The sequence below is a fragment of the Thalassophryne amazonica genome, chromosome 4 (assembly GCF_902500255.1).
Source record: "Thalassophryne amazonica chromosome 4, fThaAma1.1, whole genome shotgun sequence".
In the NCBI taxonomy this organism is placed as follows: domain Eukaryota; kingdom Metazoa; phylum Chordata; class Actinopteri; order Batrachoidiformes; family Batrachoididae; genus Thalassophryne; species Thalassophryne amazonica.
This window is the reverse complement of record NC_047106.1, coordinates 112,903,864-112,931,141: the sequence shown is the minus strand read 5'-3', so window position 1 is coordinate 112,931,141 and position 27,278 is coordinate 112,903,864. Positions and strand designations below refer to the sequence as shown.

At 40.9% G+C, this 27,278-nt stretch overlaps 1 protein-coding gene across 1 annotated transcript in view; it reads right to left on the bottom strand.

Annotated features, from left to right (window-relative positions):
- Positions 1-27,278, bottom strand: part of gbe1b (glucan (1,4-alpha-), branching enzyme 1b) — a 555,782-nt gene that overhangs the window by 498,552 nt on the left and 29,952 nt on the right. Inside the window, exon 2 of the mRNA XM_034168442.1 lies at positions 3,228-3,397. Coding sequence (XP_034024333.1) covers positions 3,228-3,397 — 170 coding nt within the window. The remainder of the gene's footprint in view (positions 1-3,227; positions 3,398-27,278) is intronic.

Genomic DNA, 27,278 nt, shown 5'->3' with positions numbered 1-27,278 from the left:
TTTAAAATAAGTCACCATGACAGAAAAGCACACTTATGTAAACTCAGCAATTAATTTGTGGTTCACATACATATGTGCCTAATAATTATAATTCACTATACTACAACAAAGGTTACATTAACACAAAAGCTGAGAATGTGCGCAAAACAGTCAGATTTATTAAACCGTGTGTACATGTACACCTGCAAAGTACATTCTCCTTATAAATGACACTACCTGTAATTGTGTGCATGTGGATCATCTCATATTCCACCCTCTATACATCCACTTTCAACTACAAATGATCAATGCAAAATAGCTAATGAATATTTAAGGTGGAAAATCAAGCCAGATGAACATTAACTTATCATGGCAGCCATAAGGAAGTGCAAGAACAACTTTTCTGAAACGGACCTCAAGGTGCTTGTGGGTGAGGTGGAGCCTAGAAAAAACATTTTGCACAGTGGTCACAGCAGTAGGGTGCAGTAGGGTGACAAAATAAATGAATAAATGCATTGAGTGACAACACACTGCAGCTGCTGTTAATGCATACTTTTAAAATTAAATTTTAATTTAATTTTAAAATACGTTCAACAACTGTGATGCAAACCAGCACTGATGAAATATCAAAAGTGCAGTTATGGTACGCTTAGTGGCTTAGTGGTTAGCACCTGTTGCCTCAAAGCAGGAAGGTCGTGGGATTGCTTCCCATGTGGGGCCTTTCTGTGTGGAGCTTGCATGTTCTCCCCGTGTCTCTCCTCCAGGTGCTCTGACATCGTCCCACATCCAAAAATATGCATCTTAGGTGAATTGGAAACTCGACTGTACGCATGCATGCAGGTGTGAAGGTGTTTGCATGTCCATACGTGGCCCTGCGATAGACTGCCATCCTGTCCATGGTGTACCCTTCCTCTCACCCTATGGGATAGGCTGGGAAAGGCTCCAGCTCCCCCAGTGACCTTTGACTGGAGTAAGTGGGTAGGAAAAATAGATGGATGGATGGATGGCTTGATTTAATCTGAACCTGCTTAAATATTTCACAAAGGAAAAGCCAGAACAGAATAATTATGACTTTCTATCATAATTTGAAACAGCTGAATTTTAATGATAATTCAATTTATTTTATTTATATAGTGCCAAATCATGAAAATTCAATATGGTATACAGTGAGAAAAATAAGTATTTGAACACCCTGCGATTTTGCAAGTTCTCCCACTTAGGAGGGGTCTGAAAATTTCATCTTAGGTGCATGTCCACTGTGAGAGACATAATAAAAAATAAAAAAAAAATCCGGAAATCACAATGTATGATTTTTTTAATAATTTATTTGTATGTTACTGCTGCAAATAAGTATTTCAACACCTGTGAAAATCAATGTTAATATTTGGTACAGTAGCCTTTGTTTGCAATTACAGAGGTCAAACATTTCCTGTAGTTTTTCACCAGGTTTGCACACACTGCAGCAGGGATTTTGGTCCACTCCTCCATACAGATCTTCTCCAAATCTTTCAGGTTCGGGGTTTCAGCTCCCTCCAAAGATTTTCTATTGAGTTCAGGTCTGGAGACTGGCCAGGCCACTCCAGGACCTTGAAATGCTTCTTACGGAGCGCCTCCTTAGTTGCTCTGGCTGTGTGTTTGGGGTCATTGTCATGCTGGAAGACCCAACCATGACCCATCTTCAATGCTCTTACTGAGGGAAGGAGGTTGTTTGCCAAAATTTCACAATACATGACCCCATCCATCCTCCCTTCAATACATTGCAGTCATCCTGTCCCCTTTGTAGAAAAGCACCCCCAGAGTATGATGTTTACACCCCCCATGCTTCACGGTTGGGATCATTTTCTTGGGGTTGTTCTCATCCTCTAAACATGGTAAGTGGAGTTTATTCCAAAAAGCTCTATTCTGGTCTCATCTGACCACATGACCTTCTCCCATGCCTCCTCTGGATCATCCAGATGGCCACTGGTGAACTTCAAACGGGCCTGGACATGTGCTGGCTTGAGCAGGGGGACCTTGCTGTCCTGCAGGATTTTAAATCATGACAGCATCATGTGTTACTAATGTAATCTTTGTGACTGTGGTCCCAGCTCTCTTCAGGTCATTGACCAGGTCCTCCTGTGTAGTTCTGAGCTTTCTCAGAATCATCCTTACCCCACAAAGTGAGATCTTGCATGGAATCCCAGACCGAGGGAGATTGACAGTCATCTTGTGTTTCTTCCACTTTCTAATAAATAATCATAACAGTTGTTGTCTTCTACCAAGCTGCTTGCCTGTTGTCCTGTAGTCCATCCCAGCCTTGTGCAGGTCTACAGTTTTGTCCCTGGTGTCCTTAGACAGCTCTTTGGTCTTAGCTATAGTGGACAGGTTGGAGTGTGATTGACTGAGTGTGTGAACAGGTGTCTTTTATACAGGTAACAAGTTCAAACAGGTGCAATTAATACAGGTAAAGAGTGCAGAATAAGATGGCTTCTTAAAGAAAAATTAACAGGTCTGTGTGAGCCAGAATTCTTGCTGGTTGATAGGTGATCATATACTTATTTCATGCAATAAAATGCAAATCAATTATTAGGTCATGTCTGGGACACAGTAAAAAAAAAAAAATCTTTTAATTCCAAAATGTATAAAAATGTAATTTAATTTCATATATGTATAATTCATATATAATTTAGTCCGCCATGCTAGATCTGGTTTGCCTCTAATATTCAGTGGAGTCTTCCATGCCCTAATATCTATCTGTGGTGCAAATGTGGTGAGAATCTGTGAAGTACTGTTGATGTGATCCTTCAAAGCCTATATAAAGTGAATCTTGATCCAGAATCTGAATTCAGATCTGGATAACCTCCAAAATGTAATGGAGTCTTCTATGGTCTAATATGTATCCATGGTGAAAATTTGGTGAAAATCTGTGAAATAGTTTTGACGTAATCCTGCTAACAGACAGACAAATAAATGCCGATGAATTTATTATGTCCTTGGTGGACGTAATTCATTTTGATAACTGATAGAATTGCAAAAAAAAAAAAAAAAACTATCAGGTACAGCATCAAACATATTTTCTATCCATAATTTACATTTTTATATCCATACAGGGTCAAATATATAGGAGCTGTGGATCAGAACATGAAACCATAGATTATAAATGAGCAACAATAAGGCTCAGAAGGCTCTGGAGAAACAACTTGACATTACATAGTTGACATGTTGCTTAGATGCAGACAACCTCCGCAGGCTGTGACCAGACTACTTACTGAAGTCGCCAGTGAGGAAGAGAGCCTCTGCAGCTGGAGCCCACTCTTTAAAGAACAGGCTGTTGTCAGGCTGCCGGTGCACGCCAAAGGTGTTGTAGCTGCGTGTGAACTGCTCAAAGCCTCCTTCTGCAGCCTCCAGCAGGAAAAGCTGCTTTTGCAGCAGCTGATACCTTCAAGCCACAGGGAAAAATAGAAATGAAGGAAATAAGTCATTTGTAGTGTATGCTTCTTGCACCATCCTGCCCCCTGTGTGCACTTCACTTGATAGCGCTTGTGACAAACAGAAATTGCATTCAAGTCTGTGTGTTCCATCAACGTGGTGAGAAAAAATAAAGATAAGATGTGGTTGTTAAATGCGCAAACAGTGATCTAAAGGCTCATTTAGTACTATACTCAGCGTTAAGTACACACTCACGCATTGCCTGTGGGGATTCACGGGCTCTAGATTGGGTTGTGTTTATAATATAGGTAGCTGACATTTTTCAAGGGTGGTAATATACGAGGTCTGTTAGAAAAGTATCGGACCTTTTTATTTTTTGCAATAACCTTATGGATTTGAATCACGTGTGATTGCATCAGCCAAGCTTGAACCTTCGTGCGCATGCGTGAGTTTTTTCACACCTGTCAGTTGCGTCTTTCGCCTGTGAGCACGATTTGAGTAAGCACTGGTCCGACCCCCTCGTCGGATTTTCATTATGAGGAAAATGTCTGAACGGCTGGAGCAGCGCTGCATCAAATTTTTCCAGAAACTGTGAGAGACAGCCAGGTGGGCACCATTCTGAAAATTCAGATGGCTTTCAGGGACGATTTTATGGGCATCACACAGATTAAGGAGTGGTACAGCCGGTTTAAAGACGGCGCACAATGGCGGAGGGCGCACCGCACTCCAAGCAGTGATCGACAGACTGAAACGACCAGATCATTTCCAAACCAAATGCTGTGTTGATCCGGGACGTCGTCTGACTACCAGAGAAATGGCAGAAAAGGTGGACATAGCACTTTCCCGGCACATTCCACTGTTAAAAGGAGATTTTGTCACGAAAACAGGAGCGGAGGAATTCGCCACAGAGCCGCTAAAGGCAACAAAAGCACCTCTGTATTGGTCTCACAGGACATGTTGTGACATGCTCAGCTCTTCGACAATTTCTCTGATACTCACTCGACTGAAAAGCCACCCAAAGCCGTCTGAATCTTCCGAATGGTGGAAGAGCTGGGCATGTCCCGTGAGACTTCCAACACGGAGGTGCTTTTTGTTCTGCGCCATTAGCGGCTCCGACGTGACGCGCGAATTCCGCCGCACGTCTTTCATTACAAAATCTCCTGTAACAGTGTAATGTGCCGAAAAAGTGCTATGTCCACCTCTCTTGCCATTTCTCTGGTAGTCAGACGACGTCCCGGATCAACACAGCCTTCACTTTGGAAATTATCTGGTCGTTTCAGCTTGTCAATGGCCGCTCGAAGCGCGGCGCACCCTCAGCCGCTGTGGGCCGTCTTTAATCCGGTTGTAATGCTCCTTAATCTGTGTGATGCCCATAAGATCTTCAACGAAAGCCATCTGAAGTTTCCGAATGGTTTCCACCTGCCTGTCTCTCAGTTTCTGAAAAAATTTTGATGCAGCAAAGCGGCAGTCGCTCGGCCATTTTCCTGACAATGAAAATCCGCCGCAAAGAGTGCTCACAGGCGAATGATGCAACCGACAGGCGTGAAAAAACTCACGCATGTGTACGAAGGTTCAAGCTTGGCTGATGCAATCACGTGATTCAAATCCATAAGGTTATTGCAAAAAATAAAAAGGTCCGATACTTTTCTAACCGACCTCGTATTATACAACCCCAATTCCAATGAAGTTGGGACGTTGTGTAAAATGTAAATAAAAACAGAATGCAATGATTTGCAAATCCTCTACAACCTATATTCAATTGAATACACCACAAAGACAAGATATTTAATGTTCAAACTGATAAACTTTATTGTTTTTGTGCAAATATTTGCTCATATTGAAATGGATGTCTGCAACACGTTTCAAAAAAGCTGGGACAGTGGTATGTTTACCACTGTGTTACATCACCTTTCCTTCTAACAACACTCAACAAGCGTTTGGGAACTGAGGGCACTAATTGTTGAAGCTTTGTATGTGGAATTCTTTCCCATTCTTGCTTGATGTACGACTTCAGTTGTTCAACAGTCTGGGGTCTCCGTTGTCGTATTTTGCGCTTCATAATGAGCCACACATTTTCAATGGGCGACAGGTCTGGACTGCAGACAGGCCAGTCTAGCACCCGCACTCTTTTACTACAAAGCCACGCTGTTGTAACACGTGCAGAATGTGGCATAGTATTGTCTTGCTGAAATAAGCAGGGACATTGCTGAAAAAGACGTTCACGTATTGACATTAAGCTTTTTAGTGTTCTTGTCCATAGGATAAGTAACCCTGGCAGTTTACTTGTCCTATAGGAAAAGCTGGTTGTCCGGACAACCCGTGAGTGAGATTCAAATTAAATATTTATCACATCTACTTTGCTCTGACTTCTTACTTAATAAAAACCTGTCATACTTCTTTTGTTTGTAAGTACTTTAACTTTAATATTCCAACATAGGAATTGCAGCTGAAATAGAAAAATCATTACATTTCAACATTTTCTGGGACTGAGATTCAGATTAAATATTTATCACATCTACTTTGGTGTGACATTCACTTCATGAAAAAAAGTTAATACTGTCACTCTCCTGTGTGGTGGTAAAATTTTGCTATTTATTTCAGAAGATGTGGAAACAGAAACAGTTCATCTGTGGTAATACAGGGAGGCACTTATTGCCTTAATCCAAATTAAAAAATAAAAATAAAGTCACCTAAAGACACAAAACATAAATAATACATGGCCTGTGGTCTCATAGTTTTTCAAAATGTGGTGGTGATATACACATAATGATCCTGACATTTACTTTGTCTTCTATTTCTGTAACTGCAGACTGTATGAAACCAACATATTTCATGTTTTGTGAAATCAGCTTTATTTTTATTTATGTTCTTGTTAATATATATCCATTCCTACAATTGAGGCCTGCAGCATTTTCCAAGAAAAAAGGTTGGGACAGGGCAGTTTATTGTTAATGGAAGAATTAATTTTTTTTTTCTTGGGAAATGTCAGAGGATGAATACATGAACATTTCCAACTCGCTGAATATTTTTTAGACTTTATTTCCATTAATCATTCAGAAATACAAACAGTGTGGTACTTTATGGTAAATCTGTGTCAAGTAGGCAGTTCTCAAAAACTAAATGTCCATGCTGGAAGAAGACAAGTGAGGGAAGCTACCAAGACACAACTTTGGAAGAATGTTTGCCCTCTGTGGGTGTGAGTGGAGAAACTGGGAATATAACAACATTTTTATTTTCATCTTTATTTTACATACAGTCCCTTCTTTTTTTTTCATTTATGGTTGTTTCTGTTTCATTTCTAAAACTAAAGAACTGCTATAAGGAAAAGTGTTAACATTTTATTGTTTTTGTTTTTTTACTTTTTAGTACAGCAAACACAAAAACCAAACTCTTATAAAGAAGGAAAAAAATACATAAACGTGCAGGAAAAACTGAACAATGTAGACTGATTTGACTCGTGATTTTTGAAAATAAGCGGTGACTTACTTTGAAATAAATGAAACGCAGAGCTGCAGGCTAATAACTGAAAAATAAAAATCAGCAGCTTGTATTTTTATTCAGACTAGAGTTCATTTCCTCTTTTTTCTCCTCCTCAGTCACATTTTATGCTTGGACATTAAACGTCATCTAAAAGTCATCTAGTAGCTCCGTCTGAAGTGTGTCTTTTCTTAAGTTTTTTCCTCCTTGTAAGTTAGTACACACGTCTGGTGTGAATATATTATTATATCCGATGGATATGTGCACTTCATACACGCGGGCCAGTGAAGAATATTGTGTTTATTCTCGGGAAGAACTGCTGGCCCTACGTCTGAAGGGATGCGAGGGCATTGTCCACACAATCCCGGAGGAGCTGAGGCGGAAGTATCGGGGCCGCAAAGCCGGCGCTAAGCTAAAGGCCAGGCTAAAGGCTAAGAACACGGCGAAGCGGCGATATAAACCCTCGGTTCCGTCGGTGGTCATGGGGAATGTTAACTCGCTGACCAACAAATCCAATGAGCTGGCGGGACTGGTGAAGAATCAGAGGATCTACAGGGAGTGTAGTCTACTGTGTTTCACGGAGACGTGGCTCACTAGCGATACTCCGGATGCTAACATGGAGCTACCTGGATTCACCATGCTGAGAGTGGACAGGGACGCGACGCGAAGCGGCAAGCGTAAAGGCGGGGGACTCGCACTGTTTATTAACAACAGATGGTGCAACCCTAGTCATGTAAACATAAAGGAGACTGTCTGTTGTCGGGACACTGAACTGATGGCGGTGAGTCTTCGACCGTATTACATGCCGAGGGAGTTCACACACACCATCTTTACGTGTGTTTACATTCCTCCACGGGCTGACGCGCAGGTGGCGTGTGAAGTCATCCACTCCACCATCGCAGCACTGCAGACACAACACCCTGAGGCTTTCTTCGCGATCTCTGGTGATTTTAATCATGTTACACTGAACTCCACTCTCCCTGCTTTTCATCAGTTTGTGGACTGTCCCACCAGAAAGAACAGGTCTATTGATCTGTTGTATGCCAACGTGAGGGAAGCATACACAGCTACTCCATTACCACCACTGGGAAAATCAGGTCACAATCTGGTTTTTCTACAGCCTCAGTACAAACCACTGGTACTGAGGCAGCCCATTATTACACGCTCATTCAGAGTCTGGTCTCCTAAGGCAGGAGAAGCCCTCAGGGACTGCTTCGAGACTACAGACTGGAGCGTGCTGCAGGACACACATGGTGAGGACATTGATGGGGTGACACACTGCATTATGGGCTACCTGAATTTCTGTAGGGACGTTGCTATTCCCATAAAAACTGTACGTTGCTTTCCAAACAACAAGCCCTGGATCACCAGCGATGTCAAGAATCTTCTAAACCAAAAGAAGAGGGCGTTCAGAGACGGAGATGGGTCAGAGCTTAGGCGTGTACAGCGGGAACTAAAGGCTCGCCTTAAAGAGGCCAAGGAGTCCTACAGGAAGAAGGCGGAGAGAAAGCTGCAAGACAACATGAAGGAGGTCTGGGATGCAATGAAAACCATCACAGGCTGCAAAAACAGCAGCTGCAGCCCAGCAGATGGGGGTGTGGACAGAGCAAACCAGTTTAACGACTTCTTTAACAGGTTTGATTGTTCTACCTCTGCAAATCCCCCATCAACCCTTCCCGCAGCAGTTATCACTTCATCACCATCAAAACCCCCAGCAGATCAGCCCTCAACCTCACCATCATCATCATCACCGTCAGCATCAAAACCCATAGTAGATCAGCTCTCGCCCTCACCCTCACCATCCTCACCACCATCGTCATCACAGTCAGCCGGAACAAACACCCACTCTCACCGCCCTCCCTCCTTCACGGTAGACCAGGTCAGGAGAGAGCTAAGGAGACTCCACCCCAGGAAGGCAGCAGGCCCGGATAAAGTGTGTCCCAGAATGCTTAAGGCCTGCACCAACCAACTGGGGGAGCCCCTCCAGCATGTTTTCAACCTGAGCCTGCGTCTCGGAAAGGTCCCAGTCACGTGGAAGACATCCTGTGTCATTCCAGTTCCTAAGAAGGCACACCCGAAGGAGCTGAATGACTACAGGCCGGTCGCTTTGACATCCCACGTGATGAAGACCATGGAGCGACTGCTGCTGAGCATCCTCAGACCTCAGGTTAGACATGCTGAGGACTCACTGCAGTTTGCATATAGGGAGAAGGTGGGAGTGGAGGATGCCATCCTCTACCTTTGTTAGATAAACAGTATAATTTATCTAACATATCTAACAACCTCCTTCACAGGGCCCACTCTCATTTGGACAGGTGTAACAGCGCTGTGAGGGTCATGTTTTTTGACTTTTCCAGTGCCTTCAATACCATCCAGCCCCTGCTATTGAGAGACAAGCTCATGGAGATGGAGGTGGACACTCATCTGGTCACCTGGATCACTGATTATCTAACTGGAAGACCACAATACGTTAGATTCAGTAACTGCACCTCGGACACAGTGATCAGCAGCACTGGAGCGCCACAAGGAACCGTGCTCTCTCCAGTTCTGTTCACTCTGTACACATCAGACTTCAATTACAACTCGGAGTCGTGCCACATGCAGAAGTTTTCGGACGACACTGCTATTGTGGGATGTGTGCGAGAGGGACAGGAAAGAGAGTACAGGGACCTGATACAGGACTTTGTGGAGTGGTGCAAATCAAACCACCTGCAGCTGAACATTACCAAAACAAAGGAGATGGTAGTGGACTTTAGAAGGTCCAGGCCCACTCTGCAGCCAGTCTCCATTGAGGGGTCGATGTGGAGATGGTCCGGTCTTACAAATATCTGGGGACACTTATGGACGATAGATTGGACGGGTCAGCCAATACTGACACCCTCTACAGGAAGGGACAGAGCAGACTGTACTTCCAGAGGAGGTTACGGTCCTTCAGGATCTGCCATAAACTCCTGCCAATGTTCTACCAGTCTGTGGTAGCCATTTTCCTCTTCTCTGTGGTGGTCTGCTGGGGGAGCAGCATGAAGAGGAGGGACGCCGGGCGACTGGACAGGCTGGTGAGGAAAGCTGGTTTAGTGTTGGGAACAGAGCTGGAGACACTAACATCAGTGGCAGAGAGAAGGACCCTCAGTAAACTGCTGGCCATCATGGACAATGTTGAGCACCCTTTGTACAGCGCCATCATCAGGCAGAGGAGCTCATTTAGTGGCAGACTGCTGTCCCAGTCCAACCACACGGACAGATTTAGGAAGTCTTTTGTCCCTCAGGCCATCAGACTGTTTGACTCTTCCCAACACAGCAAAAAATAATCCTGTGATACATCTTAGACCTTTTATTGCTTTTTTTTTTTGCACTACCAGCAATGTTTACACTGTTTACTTCTTTGCACAACTTACACTGTTTATATTGTGTACTGTTTACATTTGCACTACCTCCTTATTACTGCATTATTACACTATTTACTCCTCCGTTATATTCTGTGAGACTGGATGCTGACAAATTTTATTTTTAGTTAGTGGTTTTTATTGAGTGGTCTATTTTCTTTTATTTATTTAATCTTATTTGTGTGTCTGGTGTAATGTGTGTGTCTTGTCTAATGTGCAAGCTGCTGGATGCCTTGAATTTCCCTCTGGGATCAATAAAGTATCTATCTATCTAAACAACTGCATTAAGTCATCTAAAATAAATATCTTTGGAAAATAACAGCCTGTTGAAGTGCAGAGTTCTCAGCTGCTTTATGTGATTTCTGCTTCTGAACATCACTGCAGAGTTTCTCCACATCAGGTTTTTTTTAAAACACATGTGTGATTTTTATTCTGTTCATTCATATATTCTCATTTTAAGGAATTTTGACCAATTTATTTAATCTCATAAATTCAGTATAACTGTCACTGACACGTGCACACGGTGTGAACAGGACGTACCGTCAGAACAGTCCAGACAGAAATAAAGGCAGCGCCACAGTTTAGCCCCCCCTCGCAGCCAGCCGACTCACGCGTGCGCGCGCACACACACACACACACACACACACACGGCTGCAGCGATCGGTCCCAGTCTTAATTTTAGACGGCTTGAAGCAAAGTCGCCCGCTATTTTTTCAGCATCTTTTTCAAAAAGTGACCGCTCAAATGACAGCAGGACGCTAACCCTAACCCTAAAACCTTGGTTCCCGCTCCCGTCTGCTCCTGTGAATTTTTAATCCCGTATCGTCCCAATCACGTGATAAATAGCAAAGTTGACTCCCATCCCGTGGGATTCCCGAAAAAAATGTCAACCTCTACTATGAACACACACTTCATACAGTGGTCTCGCGCACACATTGATATCATGTTTTCCGATTGTCCACTGCATGGAGAGTGGCGGGAAAAACCAAAGACGCTTTCGCGTGAGGTGCGAGACAAGATGTGATGTAAATAAGAAAACAAAAAGGCAGCGGTCAGGTATTTTGGTTCCGAGCGATGAAAATAAAGAATTTGAATGTTTTAAACCAAAAAACTGCCACTTGTCCAGTTGGACAACGATTAGAGCATATTGCTGTACACTTGTCCCGGACAATCGGACAAGCGTTAATGTTGAAGCCTGACATTGCTTGGATGGCAGCATGTGTTGCTCCAAAACCTGGATGTACCTTTCAGCATTGATAGTGCCATCACAGATGTGTAAGTTGCCCATGCCATGGCCACTAACACACCCCCATACCATCACAGATGCTGGCTTTTGAACTTTGCGCTGGTAACAATCTTGATGGTCTTTTTCCTCTTTTGTCTGGAGGACACAACGTCAATGATTTCCAAAAACAATTTGAAATGTGGACTCATCAGACCACAGCACACTTTTCCACTTTGCGTCTGACCATTTCAAAAGATCTTGGGCCCAGAGAAGGTGGCGGCATTTCTGGATGTTGTTGATGTGTGGCTTTCACTTTGCATGGTCGAGTTTTAACTTGCACTTGTAGATGTAGCGAAGAACTGTGTTAACTAACAATGGTTTTCTGAAGTGTTCCTGAGCCCACGCAGTAAGATCCTTTACACAATAATGTCGTTTTTTTAATGCAGTGCTGCCTGAGGGATCAAAGGTCACAGGCACTCAATGTTAGTTTTCAGCCTTGCCGCTTACATGTAGAAAGTTCTCCAGATTCTCTGAATTTTTTTTTATTATATTATGGACTGTAGATGATGGAATCCCCAAATTCCTTGAAACTGAACTTTGAGAAATATTGTTCTTAAACTGTTGGACTATTTTTTCATGTAGTTGTTCACAAAGTGGTGATCCTCACCCCATCTTTGCTTGTGAACGGCTGAGCCTTTTGGGGATGCTCCTTTGATACGCAATCATGAGTGTCCTCAGTTCCCAAATGCTTATTGAGTGTTAAGAGGAAAGGTGATGTAACACAGTCCCAGCTTTTTTGCAGGCATCCATTTCAAAATGAGCAAATATTTGCACAAAAACAATAAGGTTTATCAGTGTGAACATTAAATATCTTGTCTTTGTGGTGTATTCAATTGAATATAGGATTTGCAAATCATTGTATTGTGTTTTTATTTACATTTTTACACAACGTTCCAACTTCATTGGAATTGGGGTTGTACAAAGTTTCTATAATGAGTTGGAATGGGGTGTGAGTCCAGAATGTTTTTACCTTAGACCTCAACAGGTTTTAGAAGAAGAACTCAACCCTTTCATTTCCTGTCAATAACGTCATTTTTTAATGTTAATTTACTGTCGTAGTCTATAACATCCAAGTGGCCTCTGTGTGTGTGTGTGGCTTCTATCACGCAAAAACCGGGGAGAGCTGGTATTTGCCATTTGGTAGGCTTATGTATTTTGGGTTATGTTAGACCCTGGTGTTCTGTATATACAACTCACAATAGCATTTTTCTTTTTTCCCCTACATATTTCTGTTGTCAGTCATTCAAGTACATTCTCAACCACCACTCATATTTTTTAAACCACCTTATGGTTATAATTCATATGCACATACAGTCACACCACCACCATTTTTGTTTTTTTCTATTCATACAAATCAGTTCATATCCTTCATGTTCAAAGTCCATGCCCCTTTCACTATTAATCCAAGTTTTAAGTATAGCAATTATGTTGAAAGATTGTGAAAACTGACTTCAAGTATTCCTTGACGTTCTGAAATTTGGCATATGTGCTTCTGCCATTGGAAGTGGATTATTGAAATTTTATTTGCAGATTTGAATGTACTATTATACTGATCTTCAGTGTAATAGTGGCAATCATTGATATTCAAAAATAAGTCATTATCTGGATCAAAGTCATTTCAATGTCCTGTGGCTTATACTGAAAAGTATTTAGCTCAAGGAGATCAAGGACATCAATCCTTTTCAGTAACTGGCTAGCTTCAGAATGTGTATTAATTGAGTTTGTACCCACATGAAAATCTACAAGTCAGCACACCTGTTGTCAGCTCGATGTCTCACGGCTGTCTTGGTGTACAGCGATCAGTGCAGAACAGTAGGCGATAGGCAAAATGCAGATGATTTGTTGCCGATACATTTTATTTACATGGCAATGATTGAAAATCAGTACAGGGCACTGGAACAGAGCAGGATTAACACTACAGTGCACAACACGCTCACTGAGGGATCACGCTCAAATGCTCAGTCAAACACTTGGCATTATGTCTCCACTGTTACAGACAAACAGACGCACACTCCCGGTGACGGACAGAGAGCCGAGCGAGCTGGTTCAGAGGCAATCATGCAAGTTCACACAATCAAGCAAACACACATATGTACCCGTGGCAGCAAGAGTGAAAGAATAATGCCATGTGCGATGTGCACACAAGGCTCCGGGGGCAGGGGGAGAAAAGAAAGAAAGAGAGAGAGTTAAATTTATTTCCTTAATTTCTCCAGTACTGCAAGCAATATCATTAAAGGGTGGACCTTATCAAGGCTCCAGTCTTTAATAATCTCACTTACAGCTCCACTTAGGTACCTCAATTTATTTGGAAATTCTCTTCTTTAATTTTACTAGGTAATAGTACCCGTCATCATAAAGACAGCAACAGCTATGGCAATCTGACATCCAAACCCACAGACTTTAACTGTTGCCTAAAACACTGACCTCTGGCTGACTGTGCTATGGAAACTCTGGAATCCATATAACTAGGGGTGGCTCTGATGTTGCCTCCACAATTCGAGAACCCACCTACATATGTATGCCAAATACACTGGACATTGAAGTGACAATCATAATTTTGACCTTTGATGCCAATGACCTTGACAAAAAACCCTTTCAGGGTAACCCAGGGATTGATCATCATCCACATATCTAGATTGGTGGAAACAGGGCTTGAGAGGAGTGCTGGAACAAACATACATATTAGTTGAACAAACAACAATGATTAGTTGAGTAACTCCAATAATTCGATTACAAAAAATGTTTCAGGCAAATTCTGTGCCTCAAAGCTCCATTTAACATTATAGTACATATTCCAGGCCTGTGTGTGGTGCTGTAAGGTCCCAAGAAAAAACAGAAGAGCATATGCATAAACCGTGTAAGAGCTAATCTGTAGCACCAAAAGCTACAGCTTTCCAACATGACACAAAGAGTAAAGTAAAGCCTTTTTAGAGAAAGAGGGTCCATGCTGATCATCTGAAATAGACTTTAAAGTGAAACTGACTCCAAATACAAGTAAATAAAGTAATTTTATTTTCAGAAATGCACTCTGTTCTCAAAATTGTACATGAAGAGCAAACGGCGCTCGCCTTTGCAGACGTACAGCGGGACGCACTACTGCCTCGCCAGGGCTCGTAACATCAGATCTTCAAGTTCAGAGTCCGCTGTATGCCCCCCCCCCCCAAAAAAAAAATTGGCAGTACTCACAAAAGTACTTAAACATCCCTTCTTTATTGTTTCAGCATTCTAAAGAGACAGCGAGACAAAGGGAGGGAGAGAGCAAGGGAGAGCGCTTCATGTACTATTTTGAGAACAGAACATTTCCGACAATAAATAAAAGTACTTCATTTAGTCATTTGGAGTCAGTTTGGGTAAATTGTTGGAGTCAGTTTGGATAAATCATCGCACCTCTCCCAGAGTCCAGTTTTTCACAGGCTGTGTTCACGTTCAGGTGCAGCCTGAATGACTGAGGATTACATCGACCACCTGCGCTTACAGTGTCAGGTGAGTGCTGAGCTGAGCTCCTCACACCGGGAAAGATCCCAAAACTTGTAAAGATGGGAAAAAATAAATAATTACCCAGGAAACAGAAAGGGATAGACTAAATCTGACAATCTGCGTGGTGGCGCAACGGCATTGTGCCATTGCTTAGGGAGAGCCCTGGACTATTGATGTTGTTTCAAAATGCAAAAGTACTTTTTACAGACCTGGCGCCAGAAAAAAAATATTAAGGGGGCGATGAGTACTGGTACTGTCGGCGTAAATCTACGATACCGGCCCAGCAACGCCCCGGTAAAGTGATAATAATATTGAATAACTAATATTTTGCTATATTTTCCAGTATTTCTTTTTCTTTTTTACTTTTTTGGTAACGCTCACATCCGAGGGGGTGGGGTTGATGACGTGAGGGGGCGTCGCCCCCTCATGGCGCCGGGTCCGACTTTTTATCCGATTACTCCATTAATCGCCAGAATAATCGCTAGATTACTCGATTAGTAAAATAATCGATAGCTGCAGCCCTAAAACACATAAACAAACATTTATGAAATTAGTATGATGCTACAACAAAAGGTGTTTCCTGTCTGTGTAGGGCTGTGTCAATACTGCATGCATTTATTTATCTTTTGCCAGTTGCTGCAGGTCAAGCGGTGCAGCCACACAGGTACTAACTTTATTTCTTTGAGCGTGCACCCCAGGATGCAAAACTGCCTCATTCCCTCAAGAATGTGTGACTACAGGCATACTGAAAGAGATAAACCTCTGTTTGTTGCCTTCAACTGAGAAGGATAAACTAACTACATCACAATTTATCTCACTTAAGTTGCTCCAGCCAGCTGGTGTCCATATCAGATTCCCTCGGTACAGGGAGCCTCTTTCAGCCAGCTGAGTTAAGTGCACGTGCTCTCCTATAGCCCTGAAGCCAAGCTCAGACTGGCCTGTGAATGCCCTGGAGCTACTGATGATGTGCTGAAGTAACAGTGCCATTTCTCAGCAGCTGCTCCCTGTGTTGAGCACGGTGGCTGCAGACGGCGTTTGCCAAATGCAAACCTTTCAAGTCCAACCAATGCTGCCACATGCCTCTTTTGTCACTGTTTCAAGAAGGAGTTGAAAAGAAGGACAAAGCGAGGACTCAAATAAGGGCACAGCTTCACTGCCACAGTATTAATAGGCATGAAAGTCATGACTATGATTATAACAAATGAGCTGCACAAAGTTGGGCCACAGGGAATACCTTGGCGAAACGCTCTATTCTCTCACACACACACTCTCTCTCTTCTAGCCCAATGCGAGCACACAGGGAGGACGTGAGAGCAGACCATACATCACAATCAGATTAAAACGGTCTATAAAGACATTTCATGTCAGAAAGTCATCCACAGACTTGAGGCTCTACACTAAATCAAAACACCGACTTATTTATGCATTTAGGGGTGTCACAATACATGTATTTGTACTGAACCGCACGTGATGGTTCATTGCACAGAACACATGGTACGATTGCACAGTATGATTATACACACATTTGTTTCCATAAGTTACCGACATGTCATCTCATGTCCACAGACTGTGTCACTCTAGTTTCCTGATCTGAGCAGGAAGAGGCGTGGTCTTCTGCCTGAGTGCAGGAGGCGTGGCCACACCCCTCAGCCTGCTGTGTGTGTGCTGAATACTCGGAACAATGAGCCAGCCAATTGAAAGGAGCAAACGGGTTATTCCAAGCTGAAACTTAGAAGAAAAAAATAAAGTTGGATCATTTACCTTTTTCCTCCAAAATATGAACCGAAAAGCAAAAGTGTACCAATCCTGCATTTCTTGTTGAATCACTGCCCATATGAGGTCAAACCGCATTCCAGTTTAGACTGAAAATACCACCAACTTAAGATAAAAATTGATGACTTATATGAATTACCAACCAACCTTTAAAACAACCACAGTGAACCAAAACGCTGCACAGAAGAAAAAATGAAAATCATAAAAGCCGCCATAATTCACATAAAACAAAATTGAAAACAAAATACAAGAAAAAAAACAAACATGAGGAAAAATAACAACTATATGATAAAAAGCCATAAGATGAAATCAAATAAATGAATGTAGTCAACATCTTAATAGGTGTCAAAGGCCAAGGAGAAAAGATGTGTTTTCAGGAGAGATTTAAAAATAACACAATGATAAAATAAATGGACTGCATTTATATAGCACTTTTCCATCTGCATCAAACGCTCAAAGCACTTTACACATCAATGCCTCACATTCACCCCGATGTCAGGCTGCTGTCATGCAAGGCGCCCACTACACCAGGAGCAACTAGGGGATTAAGGACCTTGCCCAAAGGACCTTGTCTGGACTTAAGCTAAGCATGAACAGACGGACATATGCAAAGCCATTGCAATACCCAATGGCCATATTTGATGGCGTCAGATAATAATTATACATTTATTATTATTTACATGAATTATTAATATCCTATTGTCTTGCATACAATTTGTACCTGTTCAATAAAGCTCCTCAATCAATTAATCAATCACTCATAATGTCACGATTTCGGCCTGATCAGGGGTTTGATTTGGGTTTTCCCTCTTTCTTTTTTCCCCTTCTCATGCCCCGGTCTTGATTTACTAGTTATTTAATTTTAATCATGTGATTATTCTCTGTTCTGTTTTGATTTGTCACTTTTTCTTTACTTGTTTCTTTGGCTTATCATTTTGTTCTAGTGTTCTTTAGTCAGTTGTGTTTTATTTATTGTTTAATTTATCACTTGTTTTATCTAGTTCCTCTCATTTGTAATATTTGTTGTACAGTTATGTCAGGATTTGTTTTCTGTTATTATTTAGTCACTGCTTTTTCTTATGGTTTGTCTTACCGCCTTGTTAAGTCAGTTTTGGTTTAATTTTGTATTTATCTCTATTTTCTCATTCAGTTTTTATTAGGTTATCACTTGTTTATTTTACTATTAATACTTGTTTAGTTTTGCTTTACTATCTATGCTCCATGTTTTCTGATCAGTTTGTCATGTTCCAGTTTGGTGTATTTTGTCTTCAGTTGTAGCTCTGTTTCACTCCATGCCCTGCTTCTGCTCTGTTCTCATCCCTCTCACATCTCTGTGTTGTCACATCATTCCACTAGCTTTGTGCCCTGCTCTCACACTTTGTTCCAGTCTGCTTTGTGTTCTCACTTACTTACGCTCTTGGCTCCAGCTCTCGTGTCTTTGTCTGTTACTTCACTCCACTCTGTGCTTTCCTTCCTTCACTATCTTGTACTCTGCACAACCTTTGGCTCCCCCAGTCACACCCCCTTCCAGAGACTTCCATGCACCTACTTCACATCACCCTAATTTGTTTGCTCCTTATTTAGACCATCACAGTCTCACAGCTCACTGCCAGGTTGTTGTCGCTTTATGCACACATCCCAGCCTCTGTATTTTGTCCTCATTTCTTGCTTTGCTGTGTACCGTGTTTTGCTCTGTTTTCCTGGACCACGCCTTTTTGCCTCACCCTTGATAACTGTGTTTGCTCGTGCCAGTGAATCCTGCCTGAATATGACTGCGTTCTTGCCAAATCCATATTGTGCTTCTGCTCCGCTGACTGATCACCTGTGTGCTGAACCTGAGCATGGAATAAAGACCATGATTACTCACATGCCAAAAACAAGTCTGGGAGTCTGTTTCGCGGGTCCAACCGCTCCTGGTGTCGGGCAACCGCCCACCCTGACACATAAACCGTATTTTATTTACATTTTAACTGCATCTGCAGGAGTGTGTGTGTGCGCATACATGAGCTTTTGACAAGAGCAGAAGTTAGGTTTGAGTTAGCGGAAGTTAACGTGCACACTGACACCCTTGAAATGTCTTGTACATCAATCCGGAGGTATTAGGTTACAAAAATGTTCTCAGAAGTGTTTATTTCTCGTTCGCTTTTACAACCCCAATTCCAATGAAGTTGGGATGTTGTGTGAAATGTAAATAAAAACAGAATACAATGATTTGCAAATCCTCTTCAACCTATATTCAGTTGAATACACCACAAAGACAAGATATTTAATGTTTAAACTGATAGACTTTTTTGTTTTTGTGCAAGTATTTGCTCATTTTGAAATGGATGCCTGCAACACATTTCAAAAAAGCTGGGACAGGGGCAACGAAAGACTGCGAAAATTGATGAATGCTCAAAGAAAACCTGTCTGGAACATTCCACAGGTGAACAGATTAATTGGAAACAGCTGAGTGTCATGATTGGGTATAAAAGGAACATCCCTAAAAGGCTAAGTCATTCACAAGCAAAGATGGGGTGAGGATCACCACTTTGTGAACAACTGCGTGAAAAAAAAAAAAAAAATAGTCAAACAGTTTAAGAACAATGTTTCTCAATGTTCAATTGCAAGGAATTTAGGGATTCTATCATCGGCAGTCCATAATATGATCAGAAGATTCAGAGAATCTGGACAACTTTCTACACGTAAGTGCAGCAATACCACGTGCGAGAACTAAATCCAGGGTATCTCCACAATGTGCGTAGAGTCCCGAATGCATTGCCGAAATCCTAATGCATCCACAATTTCCATAAATGATGTGCAGAGGGGATCAGAAGGCTTATTTATATGAACGTTAAAGTCACCAATGATCAGAATGTTATCTGCACTAGTTGACAAGTCAGAGATGATGCACCAAATTCATCTAAGAATTCAGAATATGGGCCAGGAGGCCTATATACAGTGACAAAGTAATATGGCTGATTTTTATTCTTCTGACCTTGGCAATGCGTAATATCCTGAACAGAGCGGAGAATCAGATGCCCAAACGAGTTATATTTGTGACCCCAACAGCTAATAACCTAAACCTAGATTTATAAATAAGAGCAACACCCCCGCCTTGCTTTGCATCACGAGGGGCGCGACTAAATGTATATGCTAGTGGGCAGGCCTCATTTAAGGGGAGGACAGCTGTCAATCCAGGAAGTGTCGATCCAGGAAGTGTTTGACATTTCCTGTTTCACTGTGGACTCAAAATGTGGCACTTCCTGTTTGGGACTCAGTGTACCATGTGTGTACTTCATGCCGCTGCATGTTGCTTCACTCGTATAATCAGATAACAGCCAATAATCAGACGGCAAGCGTTTTTTTTTTTGTGTGTGTGCATGTAAACGGGACCACTGTTGGTTGGGAGGCATGAAACAGTATGATGCATCATCAACACTGAGCATGTGGTGGAAGGGGGGGGGGGGGGGGGGGTGCTATAATAATCTGGAGGGAAAATTAAAGATGTTGGGGAAAATTTATGCTACTTGTCACAGAGGTCTCAAACAAACTGTGAGGCCTAAATGATGTTTATAGCAGGAAAATGTCATGGGATTTTGAAATTAGCTCATATTTAACCTCAAACACATCAAATGTAAATAGGTAGAGTGAAACTGCATTTGCATCAAATTACCTTTAAAAATTACCTGTGTTGAATACTCACTATTTTTATTTGTAAATCTGACTTCAAAGTTAAAATCTGGATGAAAAATGTCACAAATCAAAGATTTTTTGCAGTTTTATGTTTAACAAATATGTGGTTATGTTTAATTAACTCTCTGGAGTCTTGGTTATTTTGGGGCATTTTTGATTACTTTTGGTTTTACCTTCATAATATGTCTTGAAAAACTGTTTAGCCGGTCTTGTTTGGTGTCATTTTTTTCAGCACAAACTCACCTGTGTGACTTTAAAATTTTCTTTCATTGTGACATACTGCATTAAAACAGTGACCGACCCTACATTCACCCCAAAACCTAAAATTCGAATCAGTAAAAAGTTAGTTTCTTTACAGTGAAAACCAGAAATATGTTTAACGAACCATTTTTTATAACTTAAAATGTAAATATAAATTGTAAATTTCAAAAGTCTATGTAAAAATTTAGCACAAACAAAGTTATATACAACAATTCACATTAAAATGCAGGAAATGCTTCAGGCGTTTCCTGTGGCGATTTACATGGCTACTTTATTGGTGTTACTACAGACTGTCCTGACTGTGTTCGTGGCCAAAAAAGAAAAAAAGGTGAAGATGGAACAAGAAGCACGTGGTCTGATCCACTGGGCTGATGTTTGCGCACAGATCGGTGGATCCACCTGCTCTGGTTCATCCCGACCAGAACAATAAAGTCCACTTCATCAGACTGATCACGCTCTCGTTCAGACTCTGATGACGCGCTGCGCTTCGATCGTCTTCATGCAGTTAAAAAGAGATTTCACGCGCTGTTCCAGGCACCTGATTATTTTGACGCACTAAATAAAATAACTACACCACACACTAACCACACACGCTAAAACACTCCACCACACACACTAAAACACACTGAAAGCACAGCAAATATCAGACAACATTCAAAACTGATTGCAGTCTGCTTTTTGCTCCACATGAAACCACACTTTTCTTCTCTCAGCAAGCAAATTACTTGGATTGGGGATCATTGTTTATTTGGTAATATATTTTACAGCAGTAATAAAGACAAATTTGTGTATTTTTGTTTTCTACTTGTTTGCCGTCGCAGACAGAGAGACACAGAAGAAAAGTCCCGTTCGCAAAACACGTACACCCACCCACAAGGGGTCAGTGGGTTGTCATCAAACCCACGTGGAATTGGTGATTTTCACTGGTTAGCTCCTGAGTTTTCCACCAATGGTTAACACTCTCTCCTGCTGCAGTTGAGGGAGTCGCATTTCATTCCAGCCTCTCACTCCTCCAGCTGAATAAGGAAATTAGTCATTTTTGTTGCAGGGGTCTGCAAAACGCACAGCGAATATGAGAATATTATCCCCCCAAAAACTCACATACATTATTAATCATAATTCATAACTGGCCTATTAACAAAAATTAAAAAGTGGTGTGGAGGTTGAATTCCACATGTTCAACATGCAGGGTGATTCTGTGGTAATGGAATTATGACGATGGGAAAATCTGGCCATATTTTAGCTCCCCATTAAAAATGTGCTGCACTTGTAATTCCGTTACCATAGAATCGCCCTGCATTCAAACAGACACTCAGGGTGGAGCAGATTGTGTGCTACACTTAATTAGGTCATGTGACTTTTTATGCGGTAGTGTGTCAATCGACTCCAGAGAGTTAAAGCTCATTAAGACATGGCAATGCAAAAGTCTGCTAGTTCACACAACAGAATCAGTGTTTAACAATAATGGCACAAATATTAATTTATGTATTTATGTAAAACTGACATTATAACTAGCAACATCTTCAAGAAAAAAGTATTCAACAGATGATTTGAGTCACATGTGAACCTCAGCAGGATGGGGGGGGAGGGGGTCTCATTACTACAGTGCTGATCCAAGCTGCAGATGAGCTGAAATTACACTGATCTACAAATTTTAAGAAGTTGTCTGCTTCAGAAATATAATGTGCTCTTTACGATGGATTTTGGCATGCTGAATTCAAATATGACAATAAAATGACTGGTTGGCTACTGTTTTTAAGATATTTAAGTTTTACATTTTATGTCTACATAATTCTGTTGATACAACCCCTGGCAAAAATTATGGAATCACCGGCCTCAGAGGATGTTCATTCAGTTGTTTAATTTTGTAGAAAAAAAGCAGACATGACACAAAACTAAAGTCATTTCAAATGGCAACTTTCTGGCTTTAAGAAACACTATAAGAAATCAGGAAAAAAAAAAAATTGTGGCAGTCAGTAACAGTTACTTTCTTAGACCAAGCAGAGGGAAAAAAATATGGAATCACTCAATTCTGAGGAAAAAATTATGGAATCATGAAAAACAAAAGAACGCTCCAACACATCACTAGTATTTTGTTGCACCACCTCTGGCTTTTATAACAGCTTGCAGTCTCTGAGGCATGGACTTAATGAGTGACAAACAGTACTCTTCATCAATCTGGCTTCAACTTTCTCTGATTACTGTTGCCAGATCAGCTTTGCAGGTTGGAGCCTTGTCATGGACCATTTTCTTCAACTTCCACCAAAGATTTTCAATTGGATTAAGATCCGGACTATTTGCAGGCCATGACATTGACCCTATGTGTCTTTTTGCAAGGAATGTTTTCACAGTTTTTGCTCTATGGCAAGATGCATTATCATCTTGAAAATGATTTCATCATCCCCAAACATCCTTTTAATTGATGGGATAAGAAAAGTGTCCAAAATATCAACGTAAACTTGTGCATTTATTGATGATGTAATGACAGCCATCTCCCCAGTGCCTTTACCTGACATGCAGCCCCATATCATCAATGGCTGTGGAAATTTACATGTTCTCTTCAGGCAGTCATCTTCATAAATCTCATTGGAACGGCACCAAACAAAAGTTCCAGCATCATCACCTTGCCCAATGCAGATTTGAGATTCATCACTGAATATGACTTTCATCCAGTCATCCACAGTCCACGATTGCTTTTCTTTAGCCCATTGTAACCTTGTTTTTTTCTGTTTAGGTGTTAATGATGGCTTTTGTTTAGCTTTTCTGTATGTAAATCCCATTTCCTTTAGGCGGTTTCTTACAGTTCGGTCACAGACGTTGACTCCAGTTTTCTCCCATTCGTTCCTCATTTGTTTTGTTGTGCATTTTCGATTTTTGAGACATATTGCTTTAAGTTTTCTGTCTTGACGCTTTGATGTCTTCCTTGGTGTACCAGTATGTTTGCCTTTAACAACCTTCCCTTGTTGTTTGTATTTGGTCCAGAGTTTAGACACAGCTGACTGTGAACAACCAACATCTTTTGCAACATTGCGTGATGATTTACCCTCTTTTAAGAGTTTGATAATCCTCTCCTTTGTTTCAATTGCCATCTCTCGTGTTGGAGCCATGATTCATGTCAGTCCACTTGGTGCAACAGCTCTCCAAGGTGTGATCACTCCTTTTTAGATGCAGACTAACAAGCACATCTGATTTGATGCAGGTGTTAGTTTTGGGGATGAAAATTTACAGGGTGATTCCGTAATTTATTCCTCAGAATTGAGTGAGTCCATATTTTTTTCCCTCTGCTTGGTCTAAAAAAGTAACCGTTACTGACTGCCACAATTTTTTTCTTGATTTCTTATAGTGTTTCTTGAAGCCAGAAAGTTGCCATTTGAAATGACTTTAGTTTTGTGTCATGTCTGATCCGCTTTTTTTCTACAAAATTAAACAACTGAATGAACATCCTCCGAGGCCGGTGATTCCATAATTTTTGCCAGGGGTTGTAGTAGTTTTCATGATGTAAATCTTAAACATCGGTCTTTTCATGTTTCTCTGACTGTTCATATAATAAAATTTCACCTGTTTTTTTGTAACACTTTAAACATCATCAAAAGGTAACCCTTAGTTGCATAGTAGTAACATATCTTAAAACTAGAGCCAATCAACCATTTCAAACATCAGTTTCATTCTCAGTGGCTCAAAATTTGTAAAGTTTGACTACATTTATTTCAGAAGCATTTCGACTGTAGACCAGTGTTACTGATTTACAAATTGATGGATATTTGGCATTATTTTTCATTGGCATCATTTAAAAAATATCTGTAATGACAGACACGATGTACTACCCACCCCATGACTGCAACAGAACCTGTGTGAGCATCATTGTTGCCCTCTCCACTCAAACAGACAAATACTTTAATGAGCTCCTCTCTTATGCCTATGGGCGCCATTACATAAAAATTCTTCAGTTTAGTATAATACAATATTCAATAGAGGGCTGCACATAGTAACCACATCGCCAATTAGCTGTAACTCAGTCTGTCATTGAGTTGCAAAGAGCCTCAGAATGTGACCATTTAATTACGTCTGGCAAGTATTTTTTCCCCTCAAGAACAAGCTCAGAATTCCAAATAAAAGGTATGTCAATGTTGGGACTTCAGTTTAAAGTTAGGGATTTTAAAATTAAGGATGCACCGATCCACATTTTTTCCACTTCCGATACGATCCCGATACCTGAATTTACCTGTACGATACTATTCCGGTACCAGAGCTCTGTTTGCTTTAATATTATTATCATTATTGTTGATTTTATCTGAGGATATTTTGTATCGTATATAGCTTGATGATGAAGTGGTATAGAGGAGGATTTTCTTAAAAAGAAGGCCTGAAAGTTTAGCTACAATTTGCCAGAAGGTACATCTAATGCAAGACTAGATGTGATACTTTGGTGGAAGAATTAAGTATGTTTATTTATTTTTTTGGTGCTTTCTTTGGCATTTTGGAAATGCACTCCATTCTCAAAACAGTACATGTACTTGTACCCAATTGTACCCAATTGGGGGGGTAATCGAGCGCACTCTGTAACAGGATGCGCTTGATTTTTTTCCCACAGCCAGATCAAGGGAGATGAGCTCCCCTGTCGAGTTGACTCCATAGCGGAGCACATTTACATGACCATAATAAAGAACTGTTAGTGATCACATAACTGTAATAATCTGTTCTCTCGCATTTACATGAACTTCAGTAATTCAATAACCAGAAAAACCTGGTTTACATGATTTTAGTTCATAAGTTGGATTTCTTTCAAAGGGGAGAAAAGAGAAAAGGAAGGTCTGGGGAAAAAAAAGGATAGACTTTATGGAGAAAACTTTATAGAGAAAAGACAGCACTCACTCTCTCTCCCTTTCTCTCTGTCTCTCTCTCTTCGTCTCTCCCTCTCTGTCTCTCTATTGGAATATGTCTCTTGATATTGGAATCCGATCGGTCCCAGCCCTATTTAAAATCACAGTTTTCTCTCTTGCTTGTTCTTCGTCACAAACCTATAAAATTCTTGACTGATTTTGCAGCAATTTCACTGTAATTTTGCCATGCTTGCACATTTATAAGTTAAAGGACATGCACACTTTTAACATCCCAGTTAGCACAACATCAAAGTATTCATGATTGTAAGTCTCTCCGCACACGTGCTCGTAATTAGTGGTCTCTAATGTTTTTATTGCTCTCCCTGAGCGAGCTAATGGGTGCATTTCCGGAAAATGTCTTACTCTGCAATTCTCGGTGTGTGTCGTACATATTAGGAAAACAGAAACATCCCAATGGCCAACAGACAGAGCGAAACAGATACAGTTATGTCTGATAACAAAACTTCGGAGCTTTGATTTGAAAGTGATGGCTCAGGTTTACAGAGGAGACGATGCACCTCACACCGAAACTCTCAACTTTTTCAGAGACTGTCAGATTTTGGAACTTAAGTGTCATGATGCACTGTTTGTGCCACAGGATGCTGGTTTACTACTGCTGTGAACATGATGAACGTGGACTGTCTCCACATGCTGTTTTTACAGACCGCCAGGACACGCATGTATGTCTCATATTGGAAAAACTCAGAAGCCGCCATTTTCAGGAGACAATGGACTCTTTATCTAACGTGCGACAATCGTGAAGGAGGAAGGAAAGGAAAAACACAACATACTTGCAGAGAATCAGTATGGATTTAGTTCAACTAGATCAACAACACTGGCAATAACAGATGCAATAGAACTAATCACAAATGCTATAGACCACAAGAAATCACTAGTCTCTACTTATTTGCAGTACTGTGCTGAGGTTTGGGGCAACAACTACAAAACCTCATTAAGTTCATTAAATATCCTACACAAAAGAGCAATATAGATCATTCACAGAGCTGGTTATCAGGATCACACAAAGGAATTATTTCTAAAGTCAAAATTACTCAAGCTTACTGACGTGAAATACCAAACAGCATAAAAATGTTCAAAGCAACAAATAGTCTATTACCAGGGAATATTCAACAACTTCAAAAATCAGGAAGGGGATTACAATCTAAGGAGAAAATGTAACTTTAAGAAACCAAGATTTCGTACAACCACTAAGTGTTTTAGGGGCAAATGTCTAGTTATTTACTTTTTGTTGTTTTTTTTTTTTTTACTTATTTATTTTTTTGTTGTTGTTTTGGTCATTTCTACTCAATTATTTTCTTTACTTGCTTTGGCTAGCTTTGCTAGTCTTTTTTTGTGGTGTTTCTGTGTATTATGTTTATATGGTGTGTGTATATATGTATTAATGCACATATGTGTATAAGTTAATTATGTTATTTACTTAATTACAAGGGGTGGGAGTAAATAAGTTTTACTTCTTCTCACTCCTTTTTGAATATCCATTGATTGTGGTTTTCTTTATATATTTTTATGTTATTATTGTTGTCATTTATTTTTGTGCCTTGATATCTGAAATAAACATTTCAAACAAAAATGTGTAGCGCATTATGAAGCGCAAAATACGACAACGGAGACCCCGGACTGTTGAACAACTGAAGTCGTACATTAAGCAAGAATGGGAAA